The 20,616-nt window shown below is 40.6% G+C and overlaps 1 protein-coding gene across 2 annotated transcripts in view; it reads right to left on the bottom strand.

Annotated features, from left to right (window-relative positions):
* Nucleotides 1-590: 590 nt before the first annotated feature.
* SETBP1 (SET binding protein 1) overlaps nucleotides 591-20,616 on the bottom strand; it is a 377,247-nt gene continuing 357,221 nt past the window's right edge. For both annotated transcript variants that reach the window (XM_043558706.1, XM_043558707.1), the window contains exon 6: nucleotides 591-6,031. In XM_043558706.1, coding sequence (XP_043414641.1) covers nucleotides 5,409-6,031 — 623 coding nt within the window. In that variant the 3' untranslated portion in view covers nucleotides 591-5,408. The remainder of the gene's footprint in view (nucleotides 6,032-20,616) is intronic.

Below are 20,616 nucleotides of genomic sequence, written 5' to 3'. Positions count from 1 at the left end.
TTACCACTTGCCACATTCAGAACTGCTAGCTCATTTTTCAAACACAGGCCTTGTACATTCCTCCAGAGCAAGGACTTCTTACTCCTGGCCCTTGTCCTCAGGGTCTTGTTCAGACTGGTAGACTTTGGCTAGGTGATCCATAACTGTCTACGGTTGATTAAGTGCCCTTTCCTATCACTCCAAACTTTAAATCCAGCCGGGGATCTATCCTTGAGATATCTGACATCATGGGATATTTAGTAAGAAAGCTTAATCCCCATCCATAATGTTGTAAAAATTTAGGACAGGATGGGTCTCCAACATTATCCAACATACTTTGATTGCTTTCAGCAGAGGTCTGACTGGTTCTTTGAATCTAGCCCTTGGCTTTACATCCAGGTGTAATATATTCTGAACAGTAACCCAGTAAATCAGACTCAAATCTTGCCCAAGATGTACTTCCCAGATTCCTACAAAAGGCAGAAGTTTGGTTAGAATTTTCTCAATGATTCTATATCCAGTTGGTGTGAGCAAAGACCCCCCAAATACTATTAAACTCCTTAGTGATGTGAACCAGATGGAAAATAAAACAAAAGAATTCACAACTCATGTTAGACTGAATTGAATGTCTTTAATTTCACACAATGAATAACATATGAATAGGATTAACTTTTTTTTTTTTTTAATAGTTAAGTGCTCTATACTGTGCTAACCTGATCTGGTAGCGAAAAAGACTGAGCTTTCTTTTAGAAAAAATGTTTAAAACCCAACATCTAAGACCATGGAGGAGCATGACAGTAAAGCATGCCAGATGTATCTACGCCTCAAATAACAGCAAGTCCGTGTTCATTTTAAATGTACAAAAATGCTTTATGAATAAAAACTGTTACAAAAAGAACATTTCAAACAATGTACAATTTTCTTGCCTCTATATTCAATAAAATACAAATACATTTTTTGTTCTAAAATATGTTTACATACAATCAAAGTAGAACATGCAAATTACACTTTAAAAAAGGCTTTTAAAAACCACTTATGAATACAAACTAAAAATTAGCCAGCACGACTTGTAAGACAATCTTGTGCCCCATTTTTTCTTTTGAAATATATATATACATATTTAACACATCATGTGCATTTATTATTATTTAAGAAATAGATTTTTTAAAAAAGGAAGAAAAAGAAAGACACCAACCTAGGTTGGAACTGCCCTTCTGTGTTGACCAGTGGCAGCTCTTTTCAATTTTTCCCCCCTTTAGTGTTTATTATACCTGGGGAAGTGGGCAATAGATATCCAGGAAGTTTCTTCCTTGGTTGATATGTGCTTCTAAGACTGTTCCCCAAATGACTGAGTCCCACCAGAAGGAAGACTCATTAGTGGGGCAAACTCTCCAAGAAACAAGAGGCAGAGGGAGCCTTGTATTGTGGAAAGAAACTTTAAAAAACACCAAGAAAATGCTACGGTATATTACAGTTCGAGTTTCTAGGCACTGTGATGACATTATCTGTAAGCTCTGGCATTTGGACCATTGTGATACTATAGGGTAGTGTTGAGAATAATGTCTATATTTATCTACTTTTACATAATGAGAAGACTGAAAATCCTGCAATGTAACACTTAAATGGCTTTTGAGGCATTTCGGCTTCTGCCACCCCGTCTCTCTCCATGCTACAGTTGGCATTTAAAGGCTTTGGAAATATATGTATAGACTTTAGACAGTTCCCAGGTAAATCTTCCTAGTGGTAGGGAAAAAATATTCTCCAAAAACTCATTATCTGAATATTGTTGGGTAATAAGCTGTAGGAGTGGGATTTTCTACTAAAGTACTAAAACCAAATCCTTTATGATGTGCATGTAGTACATCACCTTATACTATAATTCTGTCACCACTTGCTTATCATATTTATAGAGCCAGCACTGTGCAGAACACAAATTCCGACTGCCATCCAACATGGCCTCCCACTCCGAACAGCAGCCAAGTTAACATGCTAATCCTCTGTCAGCCCTTAGTCACCTACTCTGGGCTGTCAGTGGCTGTTGAGTCCCGGTCCTGCCAAGTCACAAACCAGCTCCTGACATGCTCTCCTTTCTTTTGACCTGTCTTCCTTGGGTTGTAGCCAGAGCCATGCTATTAGAGGAAGTTAAACTTCTCTTTCACATGAGATGAGGGGTTGAAAAGCAAGTGGCTCCTCAGCCACTTAGGAAGTGGATCAGAGACCCATCATCACCTTCAAGGAGGCTTTTACATCTCGATTTCATCCTTTGCTCACCTCTAATCAGACTCCCTGTAAGTGGGTTCATGCCTGCTTGCTGAAGGAAAGTATTCCATAAAAACAAAAACAAAGAACCAAGAGATTTCTTTATGAAATAATTGCTGGAGGTGTTTATGGAGTCCCATGCATACCAAATGACATCTTCTCTAAATAAAAATGCAGCCTCCAGAAGGCAGTGTTGGCTGGCTAGAGACTCCTCAGTCCGGGTCAAGATTGCTGAGTTCTCATCCTGGTTCTGCATCCAATGAGGTGAAACTAGGCTGGCCCAGTGTTGAGCCAGGACAGGAGAGGAGAGACTAATGGAAAGGGGTTACTTAGAAAATAAGAAAATGGTTGTACCAATGAGATGAGTTAAGTTAATGGAAAGTATAAGAAAAAAAAAAAAAGTAACATGATACTGAGTGGGAGCTGGGCAGGGGAGAGAGGAAGCCATACCGTGCCTGGACTAGCTTCCATCTTCCAATGGCTATTTAGCATGTCTCAGTTTGGGTCCTCTGTGGTTTTCTAATCTATTCTTAGGGTCATAAATGTAGAGGATTTGCATTTAAGTCACATGGCAACTGTAGAACTGAATTTATGTAGTTACAACCCTGCTATATCCCTCCTGGATTACCTTACGCTGGTTTGGAAATTCTAATGTATCCTTAAGTTATTTGACATTTCTCTCCAACTAGAAGTTAATGTCAATTAGAGTTTGGGTCCTTCTTTAAGAAGCTTAGAGAGTGCCAGCTCATTCTCTTCTGCAGGAAGACTGAGTCTACTCACAGACCTGCTTGGGTAAATGGTACAACACCAGAAGGAAGAAGGGCAAAATAAAGAATGAAGGAAATGATTTTCAAAGTCTGGCAGGAGAGAAACCCCTTTATGGTTTAATTGGAATGAAAATGGTTGCTCTTTCATAGCCATGGTGGGGTGAACGGGGCTAATTTAAATCTTCCTCTCCGGTGACTTTGGAACCACTCAGACATGGCTTGGGAATGACAGATTGAAAGTGGCTGGTTTGATTTTGCTGTTCAACTTCTGTGAAATGCCAAAGGTCCACCTAGGTCACAAACGGAGTAGCTATGATATAAGCTTTAAAGTACAGGAGGATGCATTCCTTTAAACTTACATATTGCTAGGATTAAATGTGACTGACCTAGTGGGTAGCAAATGATGTTAAGTCCAAGGTGACAGTGCAGAATAGGATGACTCTGTGGGTAATTTCAACCATTGTTGGTGCCATGACAGAGCAGTGATGTTGGCAAGCATATTAACTTGGGATTTTTAAATTTACTCCCATAGATACCCCATCCCTTATTCTCCTGTGTTCCCAGCAAAAATCCATCTCTCTAAGGAAACAGTGTTGTGTTTTGAAGTGATAATACAATTTCCAGCCAGTCCCAACTTCCTGTAAAGAAACTTAATTTGGAGGTAAACCAGATATTCTAATTCCCATTAGAAAATTGAATTCTGTCTCTCAGTGTCTCTCTTTTTATAATCTACCATGCCAGGTGTTTGATGTCTTGGGGAAGGTAAGGGGAGGAGGAAGGGAGAAAATTGAAAATACTTATTTGAAATTTCCACATCTGACTTTTAGAAAACATCTACGGCAATGGAATAACTTCATATTCATTCTGAGTCTTCTTAACATGTTTTACTTGAGCTGTGGAAATGGGTGATAGAGATGGAATATTTGTCCACGCTAAACCAATGGCTAGAGTACAACTTGGATGAGAAATGTACAGTTGAAATTGACCATTTAAAAGACGATTTGTCACACACAGTTTGCATCCATGCAGACTGATAGATTTATAATTACATTATGTACAAAAATGTTTTAGTTTATTAAGGCAACCACAATTTGGATACTTTGTCCAAGGTGGCTTGATACAATTGGAGTGGTGATACCCTTTGAGCATTTTCTTTTCTTTCTTTCTTTTTTTTTTTTTTTTTCAGATAAGAACACTTACTCCCATTTGCTTTTAAGAAACAATTATCAAGAGATAATGGACTTATTCTATTGTCTTTTTGTTTCTTTTTTTTTTGTTTTCCAACAATCTATGATAGCTACTTGTTGAAGGTTCACATACCAAGGCATTGCCAGACATTTGTCTTTCTGGTGGGTCTGGGGTTTCAATTTTTGGTGATTTGTCAGTTATTCCATTTGCTGTGGGTTATTAAAACCGTTCTGTTCTGCCTATTCTCTGCTGATATGTTTTAAGTATAAAAATAACCTGATTGACACCCCGGCCAACATATCCTTGGCTGCTCTAAATCACTTATTAAAAAGGCTCTATCAATACTGAGTATCTGTTTCACAATGATTGGGATTCAAAGCCAAGTTCCTTGGGACAGCATGCCAAGGGTGAACATTACAACACACATAAAGTTTACATTATTTAGGTGTGTACCAAGGAAAAGAAGGCAGCAAGTAAGTTAATGAAAAGGTATATGGAAGTACAATGGGCAAAGGAAAGGTAGGAACAGACTATGCTAAGTATCAGTGTGTGATATAGCAGAGGCATACAGAAGAATATGAATCCATGTCTAAGGTTGCCTATCACTAGAATTCCACCTTCTGATGACGAATCCATCTGAGAAACTGTATGGTTAATGGAAAGATTCAGGTCACCTGAAGATGATGTTGGTGCCCCAAAGCCTAGCCAAGCTTGGAAAAACCAAAATAAAAGTAAAAACCAATTAAATGGAAATGGGTTACAACAAAGCCAGTTGAGAAATTTGCAGCTTTTCTCCCCTTGGAATGTTTCCTAATTGAGGGTGCTTCCCTTTCAATTTTCCTGGCCAGCAAATGCAATGGAATCAAAGGCGCACCTTGGATGCAGGAGGCCCGGTGGCTGTCAAAGAGCACCACCACCGGCTTTCTCCTCCTCGATGGGTCTTCTCGCCTGCAAAGAATCTAGCCATACTGAAGTGCCGCTTGGTTTGGAACTGCTGTAAAGCACAGACCAGCTTCTGTTGAAGGCGTCCCCCTGCTTTGCTTTCCCAAGAGCTACGGATGGCTCAACCCCGTCATCGGGCGCGATTCTGCCTGCCCAGCTTCTGGAGAGAAGGGCATCGGTGTCCCTGCAGCGTGGGATTCCGCCCCCACCCCGGCTCACTGCACTTCCAAGTGTCAGTTCCCCCAGCCCCAGGTTCAGACGCCCAGACCCACCCTAGGGAAGGCCATCGCTCTCACTCCCTCGGGATTTCCTCTGCCTTTTGGCCTTCACCTCCTCTTCCTGGGGCAGGGGCTGCTGCGGGGGCGGCTGCTGCGGGGGCTGGGCAGGAGGCTGAGGTTTGTGTTTCCTCTTCCCTCCTCCTCTGGGGGTCTTGGGCAGGGGCGGGGGCGGGGGCGGCGGCGGCGGCGGCGGGGGCGGGAGGGGCGGTGGCGGGGGCGGGGGCAGGGGCGGTGCCTCCCGGGCCATGTGGATGACCGCCTCGATGGTGGCCATGATGGTGTCTTGGGTGGCGGCCGGCTCCAAGACGAGCGGGCTCAGGCTCGGCTTCTGCCCCCTCTTGCTGGGAAGGTCGATGCATTTTTCCAGCACCGGCATTTGGTCTCTGGAGTCCTCATCGAACTGGGTGGGCTGCTTTCGGGGACGCCCTCTCCTCTTCTTGACGAAGTTGTTGCCTGTCTTTGATTGTCTCTGCAGCCGCTTGGCCTTCAGGATCTTGTTCACGTGGTCCAGGTTCTTCTTGGTGGACAGGATCTTCGTGTAGTTGCACATCTTGCGCACCTCGCACTGGATGGCCTCGATCTCCCGCCGCTTGAATCGCTTCTTCAGGGAGGAGCTGGCTGCAGGAGGGGAAGAGAGAAGATTGAGCACCAGAGGCAAGCTGCCCTAAACCCAGCTATCGCACTGACAACTGGCATTATATTTGGCCAGGAAGATTCTGGAGGAGCGATGCTATGGATGTGACCCAGTATCTAGTCTTCCTTTTCCTTGATGGAAACTGAAAATAGTACAAGTCAACATTGGTTGGCTATCTTCTGTGCACACAGCAATTCTATTTATACTATTTCTTGTTTACAACAATTCTGTGGAATGCTCTTGTTCCTCATGTCTAGGATTTAGAAACAGGCTTACTCCATGTAGGAAGATCTACCCTGGGAGTGAATGTCAGAATCAATATTCCCATTACCTGTTCCTATTATAACTTTTATTTTTTATTTAGCCCTTTGACATTTGATGTGATTCAATTTAGGATTAGGTTATGCCTTTTCTTTTTGTAGAAGATGTTGAATGAAAAAAAATGACAGTCCTTTATAACAAGCAATTTGGATCGTTCACATGTACTATCCACCTCAAAAAAGAGATGCCTTGACCTCACGGGGAGCATGTATGTAAGTGTGCCTATTTATTTCTAACCCTCCTCTACTGACAGGAGGGAGGATTATTTTCTGGGACACCATCTCTCTGATCCCCCCCCCCCCACCTGCTCCCACTCCGCCAATGTTCTAGACTTGTCTAGTTGCCTGATAGTGTCCAGTTGACCAAGTCCTTCTTAACCAATTCATCCTCCGAAAACCTCAAGGGAAACCAGCCGGGTGTTTCTGAATCACTCCCACTATTCCACTACTTGGCTGTGTTGTTTGTAAAGAGCTCCTTTCAGGTCCTGGTGGCCAGATGGACCTGTACTGTATGAGTCAAACCTCTAATCTCCAGAAGTCAGGTACTGCTACCGCTAAATAGCCTTCAGAACTGCTTTGTTTTGACGTTCAGACACTGTAAAGTGTGAATGGCTTCAAGACGTAGCAGACCTTTCCTCCTTTAGGTTATTCTTTCTCCCTGTGCTGTTCATAAGCAGGCAAGCATGTACGTCCATGTGTACACACACACACACACACACACACACACACTCAGGCACTCACACATACTCTTCTGCCCCATCTTCACACCGTCCCCTCCCTTTTTATGAACGTAAGAAGTGTGTCCTCACTTAGTTTTCTGCTGCTGTAATATACCCTAGATGCTCAACCCCAAAGATGCCTATGGAGAAGATGCTGACCCTACTAAACATTACAGGACCATGTATTATGGTTTTAGCATCATAGTTTCTTGTGTTATCCCATGTTTTTTCCACTATGTCCTAAGGAAATAAGGAGAGGGGGCACCTGGGTGGCTCAGTTGGTTGAGCATCTGACTCTTGATTTTGGCTCAGGTCATGATCCAAGGGTCGTAGGATTGAGCCCCTGCACTGGGCTCTGTGCCAAGCATGGAGCCTGCTTAAGATTCTCTCTCCCTCTCCTTTTGCCCCTCTTCCCTGCTCACATGTACTCTCTCTCTCTCTCTCTAAAAAAAAATAATTAAGGGAAATGAGGGGAAAATGCTGAAAACATGGATACCATTCTCACTTATTCTTGGGCACTCCCACTTTATTCCTTTCCCTGCTTCACCCCATTTCTCTTTCATGCTGTGGCTGGCACTGAACTCCAGGAGGGTATTATTTGAAGTTATTTACGCCACTAGCTTTATGGAGTGGGAATCTCTGAGTTCCATAGGACAGGTCAAAATGTTACTGCTTTTGGCCCAAGGTCATTGTAAGACTTACTGAGCAATGAATAACTACTGAACAATCTTTAAAATAAGTTATAAAGATCAAAATAGAACAAAGCCAGAGTGAGCTTCTGAGTACAAAAATAAAATGTTTGTAGTTAGTGTTGTGAAAGAAAAGCATTGCTCAATTGTAAGTTCTCAGATGCAGGGATCAATTTTTGTCCATCTTTATGTCCCTCACAGAGCATAGCGTGGTGCCTTGTCCATGGGCAGGATTTAAAAATTGTTTTTGGACTGATGAATCACACTAATCATTGTGCCTTGTAGTCAGAGTCTTCTCTAAAGGAGTTCAAGTTTGGATTTCTAAAGCATCCGCTACAAAAATAGGGACAGTAGGAGCTAGCAGGTCTCCATGTCCCAGCCAGGTGATCTATCTTGTCCACAAAGTTCATGAGTATTGAGAAGAAGTCAGAAAGACTCCACAAAACCTTTGGCATTATTCCAAGTACAAGTTTCATGTGAAGTTAACCCTTTCTTTGTATCATCTTTGGGGGAAAGAAAACGCTGTGTAGTATATAATACAGCATATATAGGTAGAAAGTAAAACATTTAGAAAATTAGTTGTCAACATCTGACTGACTAAAGATTGACTGGAAAACTCCATGAACTGCAGGTCATTTGGGAGAAATACAAGCATTGGTTTTGTTTCTCTCAGTGTTTTCTTTTTAGCATGAAGTGACAAAAAACAAACAAACAAAAGGAACCTGGTAGATAATACCGTATTCAGTAATTCATTGTATGCTGCATAATATGTTATTAAGCCCTTGTACTGAAAAAATGATTATGAAATAAGTTAATTCTGAGTTATGTAAACATACCTTTACTAAAAATATCATAACCAATTCCTTTGCACCCACTGTTAACATTTAATAAATGTTAACTTTTGCCATATATACTTTAATGTTTATTTATTTTTGAGAAAGAGGGAGACAGAGTGCGAGCAGGGAGAGGCAGAGAGAGAGGGAGACACAGAATCTGAAGTAGGCTTCAGGCTCTGAGCTGTCAGCACAGAGCCCAACATGGGGTTTGAACTCACGAACCTTGAGATCATGACATGAGCTGAAGCTGGACACTTAACTGACTAAGCCACCCAGGTGCCCCTATACATAATTATATTTTTTTAACAGTTTATTTGTTTTTGAGAGACTGAGAGAGCACAAGTGGGGGAGGGGCAGAGAGAGAGGGAGACACAGAATCTGAAGGAGGCTCCAGGCTCTGAGCTGTCAGCACAGAACCTGACGTGGGTCTCGAACCCACGAACCACGAGATCATGACCTGAGCCAAAGTCAGACGCTGAGCCACCCAGGCGCTCCCTATACATTATTTTTTTAAAGAAAGAAAATATTATAGATTCAGCTAAGTCAGACTCCCCTCTCAATTCCATTCCAGTCCTTTCCTTTTCCATGCTTTTATTTATATTTTTACTGCATATGCATGAACCCATATTAGTAAAAATTACAGAGCTGAAACTACCTAATGTTGGTGGTACTGTAAGGAAGTGGGGGTCCTTGTACACTGTTGGTAGGAGTGTAAACTCAACTAATCATATTGGTGAGCAGCTGGGCACTGACCACTAGCACTGAAGATGGGCTTGCTCAATGCCCCAGAGAACCTGTGTCCAGGCTGGCCCCTTTACTTATCTGTAGTGGGAGGCTAAGGATGTGCAAGGATGTTCCCTGAAGCCCAGAAGACTGAAAACAGTCTAAATGTTAAGGAGATAATCCGTTACAATAGATAGACTTAATCTATTGGTTTAATCCGTAAACAATAGAATATTATAGATCTGTTGAAAGGAATAAGCAACATATATCAACATGGTTAAAAGTTGGTAACAAAAGTGAATACAAGTACTTGCAAATATACCATTTGAAAAAGTGTAAAAACACACAGATCCCTTGAATTTTTATTTCATTTTCAGTGTGCAAATGTGGAGGTTTAAAGTGACAACAATGTGGAAGCTCAATTGTGAGCTAAGGATTAGGTGGATGAGATTTCACTCTCCTCTCCAAAGCTACCTCATACCGCATAAGCTTCTAGAGGAGTACCGTCCAGTAGGGTTTTCTGCCATGGTGGAAATGTTCTATATCTGTGCTGTCCCATTTGGTAGTCCTTAGACACATGTGGCTACTAAGCGCTTGAAATGTGGCTAGCGTGACTGAGAAACTACATTTTTAATTTGACTTAAATTTAAATAGCTCCATGTGGCTGGTGGCTACTGTACTGGGCAGCTCAGTTCTAGTCCTAACCACCATGAAATACACTGGGTTCATTCAGTAAAATACAGACTGTGGGAAACTCTGGGCAAACCACCTGGTGCCTTTGACAAATAAGATGCAAGTAGAGAAAGGCAGGGGAGGTGGTGGGACTGTAAATTAAAAGAAACGTAAGAGATAAAATGACCATATTTTGCTGCCAGTTTAAACAAACTGTCAAAAGAGATCTTATTTCATGAATTCATGGACATTTGAATAGTGTCTGGGCATTGCATGATATTATTTAATTCCTGTTTATTTACTTAGGTGTGATAACTGCATTATGACAATGTTTTAAAGTACTAAGCTTTTAGAAATACTTGCTATTTCTTTTTTTTTTTTCAACGTTTATTTATTTTTGGGACACAGAGAGACAGAGCATGAATGGGGGAGGGGCAGAGAGAGAGGGAGACACAGAATCGGAAATAGGTTCCAGGCTCTGAGCCATCAGCCCAGAGCCTGACGCGGGGCTCGAACTCACGGACCGCGAGATCGTGACCTGGCTGAAGTCGGACGCTTAACCGACTGCGCCACCCAGGCGCCCCGCTATTTCTTTTTTAAAGTAGGCTTCACGTCCAGCGTGGAACCCAATGTGGGGCTTGAATTCATGACCCTGAGATCAAGACTTCAGCTGAGATCAAGAGTAGGATGCCCAACCAACTGAGCCACCCAGGTGCCCCTAAAATATTTATAGATGAAGTCACATGATATCCTCTGGAATTGGCTTCAAAATAATGAGGAATAGAGGAGATAAGTAGAAGTACTGATGAAATAGGATTGACTCTTGAGTTAATATTACTGAAGCTGGGTGATGGGTACACTGTGGTTTATTATGCTATTCTGCCTACTTTGGTATATACTTGATAATTCCATAATACCTGGTTGAAAACATATACATGGCAAGTGGCAATAAAACATCTTTCTTTACATCTTAGGACTGTAGGGTGGTCTGGTTTTTCACCCTTTTGGGCTCTGTCACCAAAATAATTTTTGAAAGATAAGAAATGTCCTCAGCAAAAGGCATGTATCATCACCCTAGAAAATTCCTGCTGGTAGCTACCCTCCTGGCTTAATGGGCTGGGAGAATGATTAAGTGCTCTGGCTTTTATGCTGTGACCAACTGAATAAACATATCAGGGCCCAATCTCCATTGATGCCATCAGGGGCTAAGACTTAATATGCCTCTTTCTTTTTTACATTGTAAACTTTGGAGGTGGGGGGGAGGTATCCACATCTACTGAACATCTGAATTGTATTTTGTCCGTATATGTATAATCCAAATATTTCAGTTCAGGTTTGTTACCCCTGCATGAGAACTGCAGCAGAGGGCAGGGCAGTGGGAAGGACTCTGCAGGGGCAGCTAGAAACAAATCTGAACTAGGATGAACATCTTAGCCTCTCTGGATCTCTCCTCATCTATTACATTGGGCAGTTATACTAGATACTCTCAAAATTCCCTTCTAGATTTAAAGATTGCTGTAATTCTTTCCTATTCTCATTATCAGTTGGCTTCCCAAATGTGAGGTGGAATAATTTCAAATTATTTTGAAATCCTAGTGGTGGTGGAGGGGGGTGAGGACTTTGGTCTTGGCAGGATTCGATATTCACAAATCTTTCTCCTTATTGCTTATGATTTCATTGTCCCTCTAAATGTTTTCAGATTTTTCTCTCTTCAAATTGTTTCATTATTAGACAGTAATTTCTGGGCTCTTGCAGCAAAGATTGATTCCATATTTGCTCTCCTTCTTATAATGGGCCCATATCTTGCCTGCTCTTTGTTAGTTTTAAAAAATAATTATGAGTGGCCAAGGCAAAATGAAAATTCATGTCTTCATAACTGGAAAGCAAATCATCTTCTAGACCTTTCTCTGTATTTAAAATTGTCATGCAAATGGTTGACTTGGTTTTGGGCCCAGATGTAGCTTTTCTGTCTTTTAGTTCCCATTATCAGAGGATTGGCTCATCAGCATTTGTTGATTTGGTCACGTCTTTTATGATAATCAAAGACTGGACTTAGCACTGTGTTTTGCACACTGACTTTGCAGATGTAGGATAGGCACTGTGAGCAAGAGAGAGGCTAACAAAGCTTAGTTATATGTAAAGTTCCTCCAAAATAGGTGCTAATGATTTGGAGACTATACTTTGCCCATGTGCAAGACACATCTTAATTTGAGAAGAAAGTTCTGGGTGTGTCCGAAAGGGAAGCAAATTCATCTCTAGATTCGTTAGAATATTTCTTGCTGTTTAAATATCCCTGCAGGGAGGGAGGTAATACTGGGAGGACTGTTGAACTGCCTGGAGTTGCCTTCCAGGGTGGAAAGGGCTGGAACACTCTTTCCCTCAATCAAGGCAGACAGCTGCAGTATGAATTACATTGTATGGTGATCCAAGTTAAGATCCTTCAAAGGCAGAAGCTATGTCATTTCTTCGTACTCCCAGGATCCCCAGTCCAGGCTCATTCACACAGTAGCACATGGAACTGGCATATAGCAACACACGGTCAGCAAATACAAGCTCAAGGGAATTCACTTGTTTAATGTTCTCCCATGAAATTGTGCTTTTTTTTTTTTTTTGGTACTTTGTACTTAACTCAGTAATGATCTCTTGTTTTCCTAATGCAGCCTTTTATTTTTTAATGGGATGTATGAAGCAACTTGCCTTGGCATGCAAACGTTCTTCCTTTTTCCCTAGAATTTAAATTAACCTTATACAATCCTGGCCTTAAAGGCTCTTTTTAAAAAAGATGGCAAGTTGCCTCTGTTGGTGAGGCTTCTGCAAGGCAGGGCACATCTGAGTTGCTGTTGGTCATCAGCATAAGTGCCGTAGTACTGCTTTACAATTTCAAAGCTGTAATTTAGAATTAAGGGTTAGCAGATGTGGGAGATTTGTCATGATATAAAGGTGTCTCCATTCTATTTTTAAAGGCATAATACACTTTGGGGTTTCTTTGAAAATGTGACTGGCTTGTGTGAAGCACACAGTACCTGGTTGATTCTTCCAGGGCAGCTCCCACTTAGGGGTTTAAGGTAAAGCAACATCCTATCTTGGCTGCAGTGCCTTGGTGGTTGGGGGGAGCGGGGGGAAGGTGGGGATCCTGGTTTTGTTTTGCTCTTATTTCTCATTCTCCCTGGGACAAGTGAGGGTTGGAGGCAAAGTGGGCCTTTTGGGTGATGGAGAAAATGAAGCAGCGGGATGTACATGTTCACAAGGAGAGCTCTGAAGCAGCAAGGGCCACCAGGGTGCCTCCCCTACATTTTCTGGGAGACATTATGGCATTAGGGATCCAGGAACTTGTCTCACATTGTCCTTCTGCCTCTGCAACTCTGCCCACATCACTCATAGCCTCTGTGCCTCTCCAGCTCTGATCACCTCTTAATTCAGCCACTTTCTTAGTGAGGTGCATGTTCCCATGGAGGAAGCAGGACTATCTACCTGGCTACAAGAAAAACATATTAATAGTTTTTATTTATATTACTTATATTTGATCTAAAAAGTAAGAACTAAGCTAAGCATTCTAATGCTTAATGTTTGGGGTAACTGTGATGCCCTTATTTGGGCTGTACATCAGATGTGTCACCTGTCACTGCTGGGCAGGAGGTACCTAGGAGAAGGGGGAGAGGTCACGTTCATTTAAGGGGGTTGGCGGGCATATCCATCAGTTTCTTACTTTTGGGAAGGGCACGTCCTATATTCAAAATGCTATAATAGGTCAGCCCTTATGGTTCTTTTTAGGAAATTAAGATCTTTGAAAAGAAAAAAAATCAAACTACTTAGTCATAAGATCAGGAATATCCATGAAATATGTCACATGCCGTGCAGTTTTATTGGTTTCTCTTAGCAAACTATATAAGAGTTGCCATTTTCAGAGATGAATTTTGGCAGTTTCTTGTATAAAAAGACAAGGGTTCTAAATGTTCTCACCTTTGCTGTGCTGTCCATGGGCTGTCAGTGAAAAATACAAACAACTTAATGTCTCTTTAGGGTAAAATGGGAAATAATTTAACCGCTTTTAGGAAGAAACTCATACTTGAGACAGCATTTTTGACAACTGATTGAAAATGTTTCCATTGGCAATTTTGTTACTGAAAATGATATATTATAACCTATAAGATTCCTTAGATCTGCAAATTAAAAAATCTTGTAAACAGAGTTAACCTCCAAATGAAGAGTTTCAGAGATTTGAACTCATGAAACAATGCAATGCCTTTTGACATGCAAGACCATCTGATTGTCAAGGAAGTTGGTTAGACCAATTTCAACCACCTTTGCTTAACTGATGGATGGGACTGAAAAAAAACAGTGCATAAAACCTTGGATTGCAAGTAAGTAACTTGTTTTGGGAGTGTTCCACAAGACAAGCAAACACTTCTAATACATTTTAACTTGATAAACAAGCTATGTCTTGCAGTAGGAGTAGTACAATGTGAGGGTGAATGTCATGAGCCCATGGTTCTTTAAATTAGCTTTGATACACAAGTGCTTTGGATTACAAGCATGTTTCTGGTACAAATTATGCTCACAAACCAAGGTTTGTTATGCTCATAAAAACAAGGTTTTACTGTATTCTGATTTAAGCAAAATGCTGCACTTTGTCCTCTTGGATATATGTTTATGTGAAATACCCTTTCAATCTACAACATCTACTAATGAGTATTGAAACAAACTAAATTTGGAATCAGAGCTTCAAATTGGTTTATCACAAGTGTTAAAAAAAAAACACAAGGTTTTCAAAAGGAAATATTCAAACTCATTTAGTTGGCCCTCCCAAAACATTTTTAGAAAGAAATATTAAAATGAGTGTAAAATTTTGACAACAATTTTGAAATTTTGACAATTTCAAAAATTTGAAAATATTTTTGTTTTGAAATTTTGTTTTGTTTTGTTTCAAAAATTTGTTTCAAAAAAAAATTTGAAGTTTTGTTTTGAAATTTTGACAATTTCAAAAATTTGAAAATATTTTTGTTTCCTTAATACAAAGTTAAATGAAATTTAAAATTATTTTAACAATATGATTTCAGATTTAGCTCAACATTTCAAAGTTTATATTTAAAATTTTTTTTAATGTTTACTTACTTTTGAGAGGGAGAGAGAGACAGAGAGTGAGCAGGGAAGGGGTGCAGAGAGAGGGACACACAGAATCCGAAGCAGGCTCCAGGCTCTAAGCTGGCAACACAGAGCCCAACACGGGGCTCCAACTCACCAACGGTGAGATCATGACCTGAGCCGCAAGTTGGACACTTAACTGACTGAGCCACCCAGAAGCCCCCAAAGTTCATATTTTAAAATATGAGTGTGTATATTCTGAATAGTGTTTACATGGAATTAACTGTTCAAAAGTATGTTAGTGATATCACCACATGATCAAAAATTTGGGCTGCTTTAAAGTTGCCCTTTCTGTTTCTAAACCCCTGAAGAGTTTATTCACTCAGTTTTTAATTCTAGAAGATCTTAACTTTCCATGTGCACAGCGTAAGAAGCATTAAAGCTTCTCAAAGACAGACCACACGTGTTCTTCATACACCTTGTGACAAAGAGCGTGGTGTCTTTTTCACAGTAGATTCTTGCTTAATATATCTTGCTGGATTATTTCACATCATAAGCTCCTAGAGACTAAAGTCTGGGTATCAATAATCTTTATATTCCCTGGAGCAGCTTTAATTGAATTGCATGTAATTCCATGGCAGTTGGAACAGTGTCCTATCCATGGAGAGCTTCTACAGTAAGGTTGGAGGCAGACCTGGATGCCTCTTGGTTAGTCATTTCTGAGCTCCTGCTCCCTAGGTTTTCAGCATCCTTGACTTCTCTGACCACAGGGAAATAACGCCAGTCATTTCATGAGGTGAGCTTTGGGAGAACCACTTGTGGCTTTGGAGTGATAAAGGCAGTGGTAACTCATCTCCAGAGAGAAAGTGCACAGAGGAAGAATGCAGCTAGGTCCCTCAGAGAGCCTCTAGGGGAGGTAACCAGGACTTGGTCAGGCCTAAGAAAGCTAGGTGAAGGGAGAGAGCTCAGAGATCAGGAGATGAACAACAGAGGCGATTTTCTCTGTCTCTAAGGCACACTGGGCATATTCGTTAGTAGGAACTGCCCCGGAAGGGGTCACAGAAGAGTTTCAAAGCTGGGAGTCTTTCTGGGCATGAGGCTTATTAGGGCCACAGTGGCTTCCCAGGCTTTTGGCGAGGAATGAACTGTAAGTAGTGGCACCCTTAAACTGGGAAATATGAGGGCCATTTAGGCTTACTTTGTTTCTTTCAATTAACTTTGGCTTTTGTCTGTTGCATGTGGCTCAAGCCCCAGCAGACTGAGTAGACAACTTGAGAGGCTGGATAGAAATGCAGTTAACGCCAAAAAGTTTGACGCTACATCTGCTGAGTCTCACAGCATGCCAGGTGGTCACACGGCGGGGGTGGTCACACCCTCTCAAAGGCCTCTTTATATTTCTTTTTCCCTTCCTCTCCAACGTGGCATAACTGTATACTTAACCATAAATACCATCCCTTATATAATACACCAATTATTGTAGCTGTGTGTTCATACTTGATTGTGAGAGATTTTCTCGTTTAAATTTTGAAAAAAAAAACAAAGAAAAGAAAAACAGGGAACAAAGAATAATGTGGCAAATATGATTTCATGAAAACATTTACATTTTTAATATTTAGGCTCAGATAAAATAAATCCTGTTGACCATGCTAGAGCTTTAGGAATTCTGTCAAATGGTAGGTATCCGTGCTTTATTTTTCTTCCTAGTTTTAATAATTGCATTTGTTTACTTAAATCCTCAGGCTTGTTATTTATGATCTGATAGAAAACACTGCCTGGGATGTTGTAAGAATAAGGTTCTAGTCTAGACTTTGCACTCCTCAGTTCTGTGTTTCTAGACAAATTTTTGACTCCTTGGCAGGACCCTTACTTGTAAAAAAAAAATTAAAAAGTCATATACCTCCAAGTCTTCCCTGTTCCAGGTAAGACATCCTTACTTCCTTCATCTGTGTTTCATATGAAATGAATTCTAGACTATGTTCCATTTTGATCCTGTTCCTCTGGAGATTTTAGTGTCTGTCAAATCTCATCTTAAATTTTGGTGCCTGGTATTGAACTGATTTTCCAAGTATGAAATGATTATGCAGAAAGATTGGGTTGATTAATTTCTGTGATCAAGGCACTACTACACTTCTGTTAATGAGAACTACATACAAAATAAATAAATAAAACCTGCAAAGTTGTTTTTTTTTCCCCCAGCAACATCACACTGTTGGCTCATATTAAATAGAAGCTCAATTAACTCCCTTAAATGCTTCCATATAAACTGCTACCAAACCTGGCCATTGCTGTGTGGAATGGGTTTTTGAGCTTAAATACAAGCTTTCTATTTAAATCTGCAAAGTTTTATTTTATTGGTTTTCGTCCAGTGTTCTAGTCTGTTATGAAAGTTTTGAATCTTAATTTTGTTTTCTCGGAGACTGCCCAGATTTGTAAAATTTACAGAGGGTTTGAATACCCTCAGAGTTAATAACTGTCCCTTTATCTCCTTCTGGGCATGATTCGTGTGACCCAAATATACGCTATTGCTTTTCTCTTTATTTAAGTTTTTCAAGAAAAAAATGGTAATTTACACACACACACATACACACACACACACACACACACACACAAATCCCTGTATTCATCATAAAAACAACAAGGAATTTATACCCATTGCTTTAGACTTTCACATATTTTTGTGTCTGTCTGGTCAGTAGATGATGGATGTGCTACAGAAACAATGAATTTGCATTGCCTACAGGTGTGTGCCCAACTCTATTATTTCTGAGAGAGAGGATATTGCATCTGATGTTGGATTGGGTGGGGATGGGGAGTCTTACATTTTTCTTTTATCCACAGGCAATTCTCCTGCCCTAGTGAGAAAAGAAAAGAAAGGAAAAGAAAAAAGAAGAAACAAAACAATAGTCAGTATGCATCCAGTGCCTTCTAATTTCTGCTGGAATTCAGTTTAATTGGATATTCCTCTAAAAGCCACCGAGGACTCTCATTTCAATATTAATCTTTTTGGTCCCCTCTACATTGCTTGTATCTCTCTGACAGAATTTCATATAGTCTGTCCTGTGTTAAGATTATGGCATCAATCTGCATTTCTCTCTCCTTTTAAATTATGTTTTCTTAAGGAACAAGGACCATGCCTTATCCATTCTCATTCATTCTTGGAAGAAGCATTGACTAAGCCCACTCTGTGCCAGGCTCTGTGTTAGACACGCCATTCCATGGCTTCCTCCCCCATGTGACCAGTACAGAGTTCAGCTGACTTACTTGAATTGAAATCAATCTATGTGACTTGACCTAAACCAACACTTACTGTCTGTTTTGTAAAGGCTGTGTGTGAAATATGAAAGGATTTATTGAAGGGGATCCAAATCACTGTAAATTAAATTAGATCTTCACATATTTCAGCTGTTCCCTACTCTCCTCAGAGCACCATTAACTGTCTGAAGGATCTAAGCTATGACCATAGCACTGAAGTACTGTGAAATATAGACTGATATCCAAACCACTCCATAGACATGCAGATTCAATGACAAAAATAAGTTTGGAATTTATTAAGTGCCTTTAAGAAAAGCAGCTTGAACATTTAAGCCCACAGATTGATTAAAATGATGGGGCTCCTGAAAAAGGGAGACATTTTAACGTATTATATTTTACTTAGCTACCATCAAAAATAGGAGCCAGAGACAGAGAGGAACAGAGAGACAAGAGAGACAGAGAGACAGGAAGAGAGAGGATGAATGGTCTTTTCATTGCTGAACATTTGGATCAGAATTAAATGGTATATTGTGGGGGAGTGGTCATATGCTGTCTTGGCAAATACCTATACATTCAAGTTCTAAGCACTATGCCAGTAGTGTGTTTTTTTTTTTTTTTAATTTTTGAATTACCTTTTTTTTTTTTTTCCAAATATAAGCTTGGACAGACTCAAGACAGCAAATACTTCTTCCTCAGTTTAAGATTTGACAATTTAAGAGGAAAAGGCTCATTCATCATCTTTCCCTTTTAGAGACCATAAATTATTGGCTCATATACCATGTGGCTTGGATTCTAGGAAAAGTTAGTGTAAACAAACCCAAGTTACAATGCGTGGAGTAAGAGAGTGAGTCATAAACAGAACACAGACATATGCTCTCATATAAATAAGGGCTTGGATCATCAGCTTCCCAAAGTCTGCTTCCCATTAATTACACAACAAAATGAACTTTCCATATGTAAAGCCCAAATCACTTAACTCTGGCAACACGCATGAGACAAAGACCAGGATTGTGGCTTAATATTTAGGCACTAACAAACCTGGATTTTCAAAATAAGAAAAGTCCTCTCAAAATATCTTCAGGTATTGGAAGGCAAGAACATTCCTTGGAGGAGTGTTTTTGAACATTGAAACTATACCTTGCAACCCAGGAACACTGCATGAGGCTGGCCTGCACCCCCCGCTGAATTTAAAGGTAATATCAGGCTTACTCTCTTTTGTTCTCAGCTCTCTCATCTTTATGGGGCAAGCCCTGGGTCCAGGCCACACAGGGTGTTCAGACATTGCTGGGATCATTGAACAGTTGAAATTCCCTCCATTAGTACCTTCTCTCTGTCTTTTGAAACTGCACATGGCGTGTTTCCTCATTATTGTGAGAAGGCTATCTGGTCTCTCTTAGTTGAAAGTGCTATCAAGGAAACATGTAACAATTGCTGGGGAAGAGGATTCAACAGGTGGAAGCCACTGAGTTCTCTCCTTGTGTTCCTTTCAAAAGCAGACATCATAAAAAAAAAAAAAAACACTAACAGAGTTAGTTACAAAGGACATTTAAGTAACAGATGTCACATTGTAGGAGCCCTGGGTGGGGGAGGGGAGGGGAGAACAAGGACTTTCATTCTTTGCTGGGGAGGTGTGCAGCGTCTTTGATTATTCATTTACTCAACATTTACTTTGGTAACAACAACTTTGTATCATACCATGGAGTCTACAGGTAAGATGATACAAGGTAACATTCCTGCTATCATGTGAAAGAGAAAGGGGAAGAAATGAACATTTTTGGGGAACCTACAGTGCAGTTTGCAGTATCTCACATGCATCCTCATTTAATTGTGGTCGCAACCACATGAGAACAGTACTGCCTCTGCTGTACAGAGATGAAAACCGGGACCTCAGAGGTTAAATCGTTTTCCCAAGGGCACACATCTTAGATGTGATGGACTGAAGGATGCAAGCAAGGGCTGCCCTATTTCAAAGCCAGTTTCAAACCATATTTCCTTAAGAAAGTGAAGAAGACAGGGAGCTAGATAGAGTGAGAAAGCCTGGGTTTCCCTGTTACTTTTCTACTATTGACTGCATCAGAGTGCTAAATTTCTCTCAATTTCACAATCTCAAAGGCCTCCTCCAACCTCCAAATTCCATAGTTAAATAACACAAGATGTTACTACAGACTATTCCTGCTACTTCTGCTAGATTAGGAGTTCCTGCACATTGTTTTGATCCTGTTACTTTGTCCAGTCCAAATGCCTTTGATGGCTCCCTGTAGGGGGCCAGGCTGCCA

Source organism: Prionailurus bengalensis, chromosome D3 (genome assembly GCF_016509475.1).
Source record: "Prionailurus bengalensis isolate Pbe53 chromosome D3, Fcat_Pben_1.1_paternal_pri, whole genome shotgun sequence".
Lineage (NCBI taxonomy): Eukaryota > Metazoa > Chordata > Mammalia > Carnivora > Felidae > Prionailurus > Prionailurus bengalensis.
The sequence above is the reverse complement of the archived record's forward strand: the minus strand, read 5'-3'. Positions and strand labels throughout refer to the sequence as shown.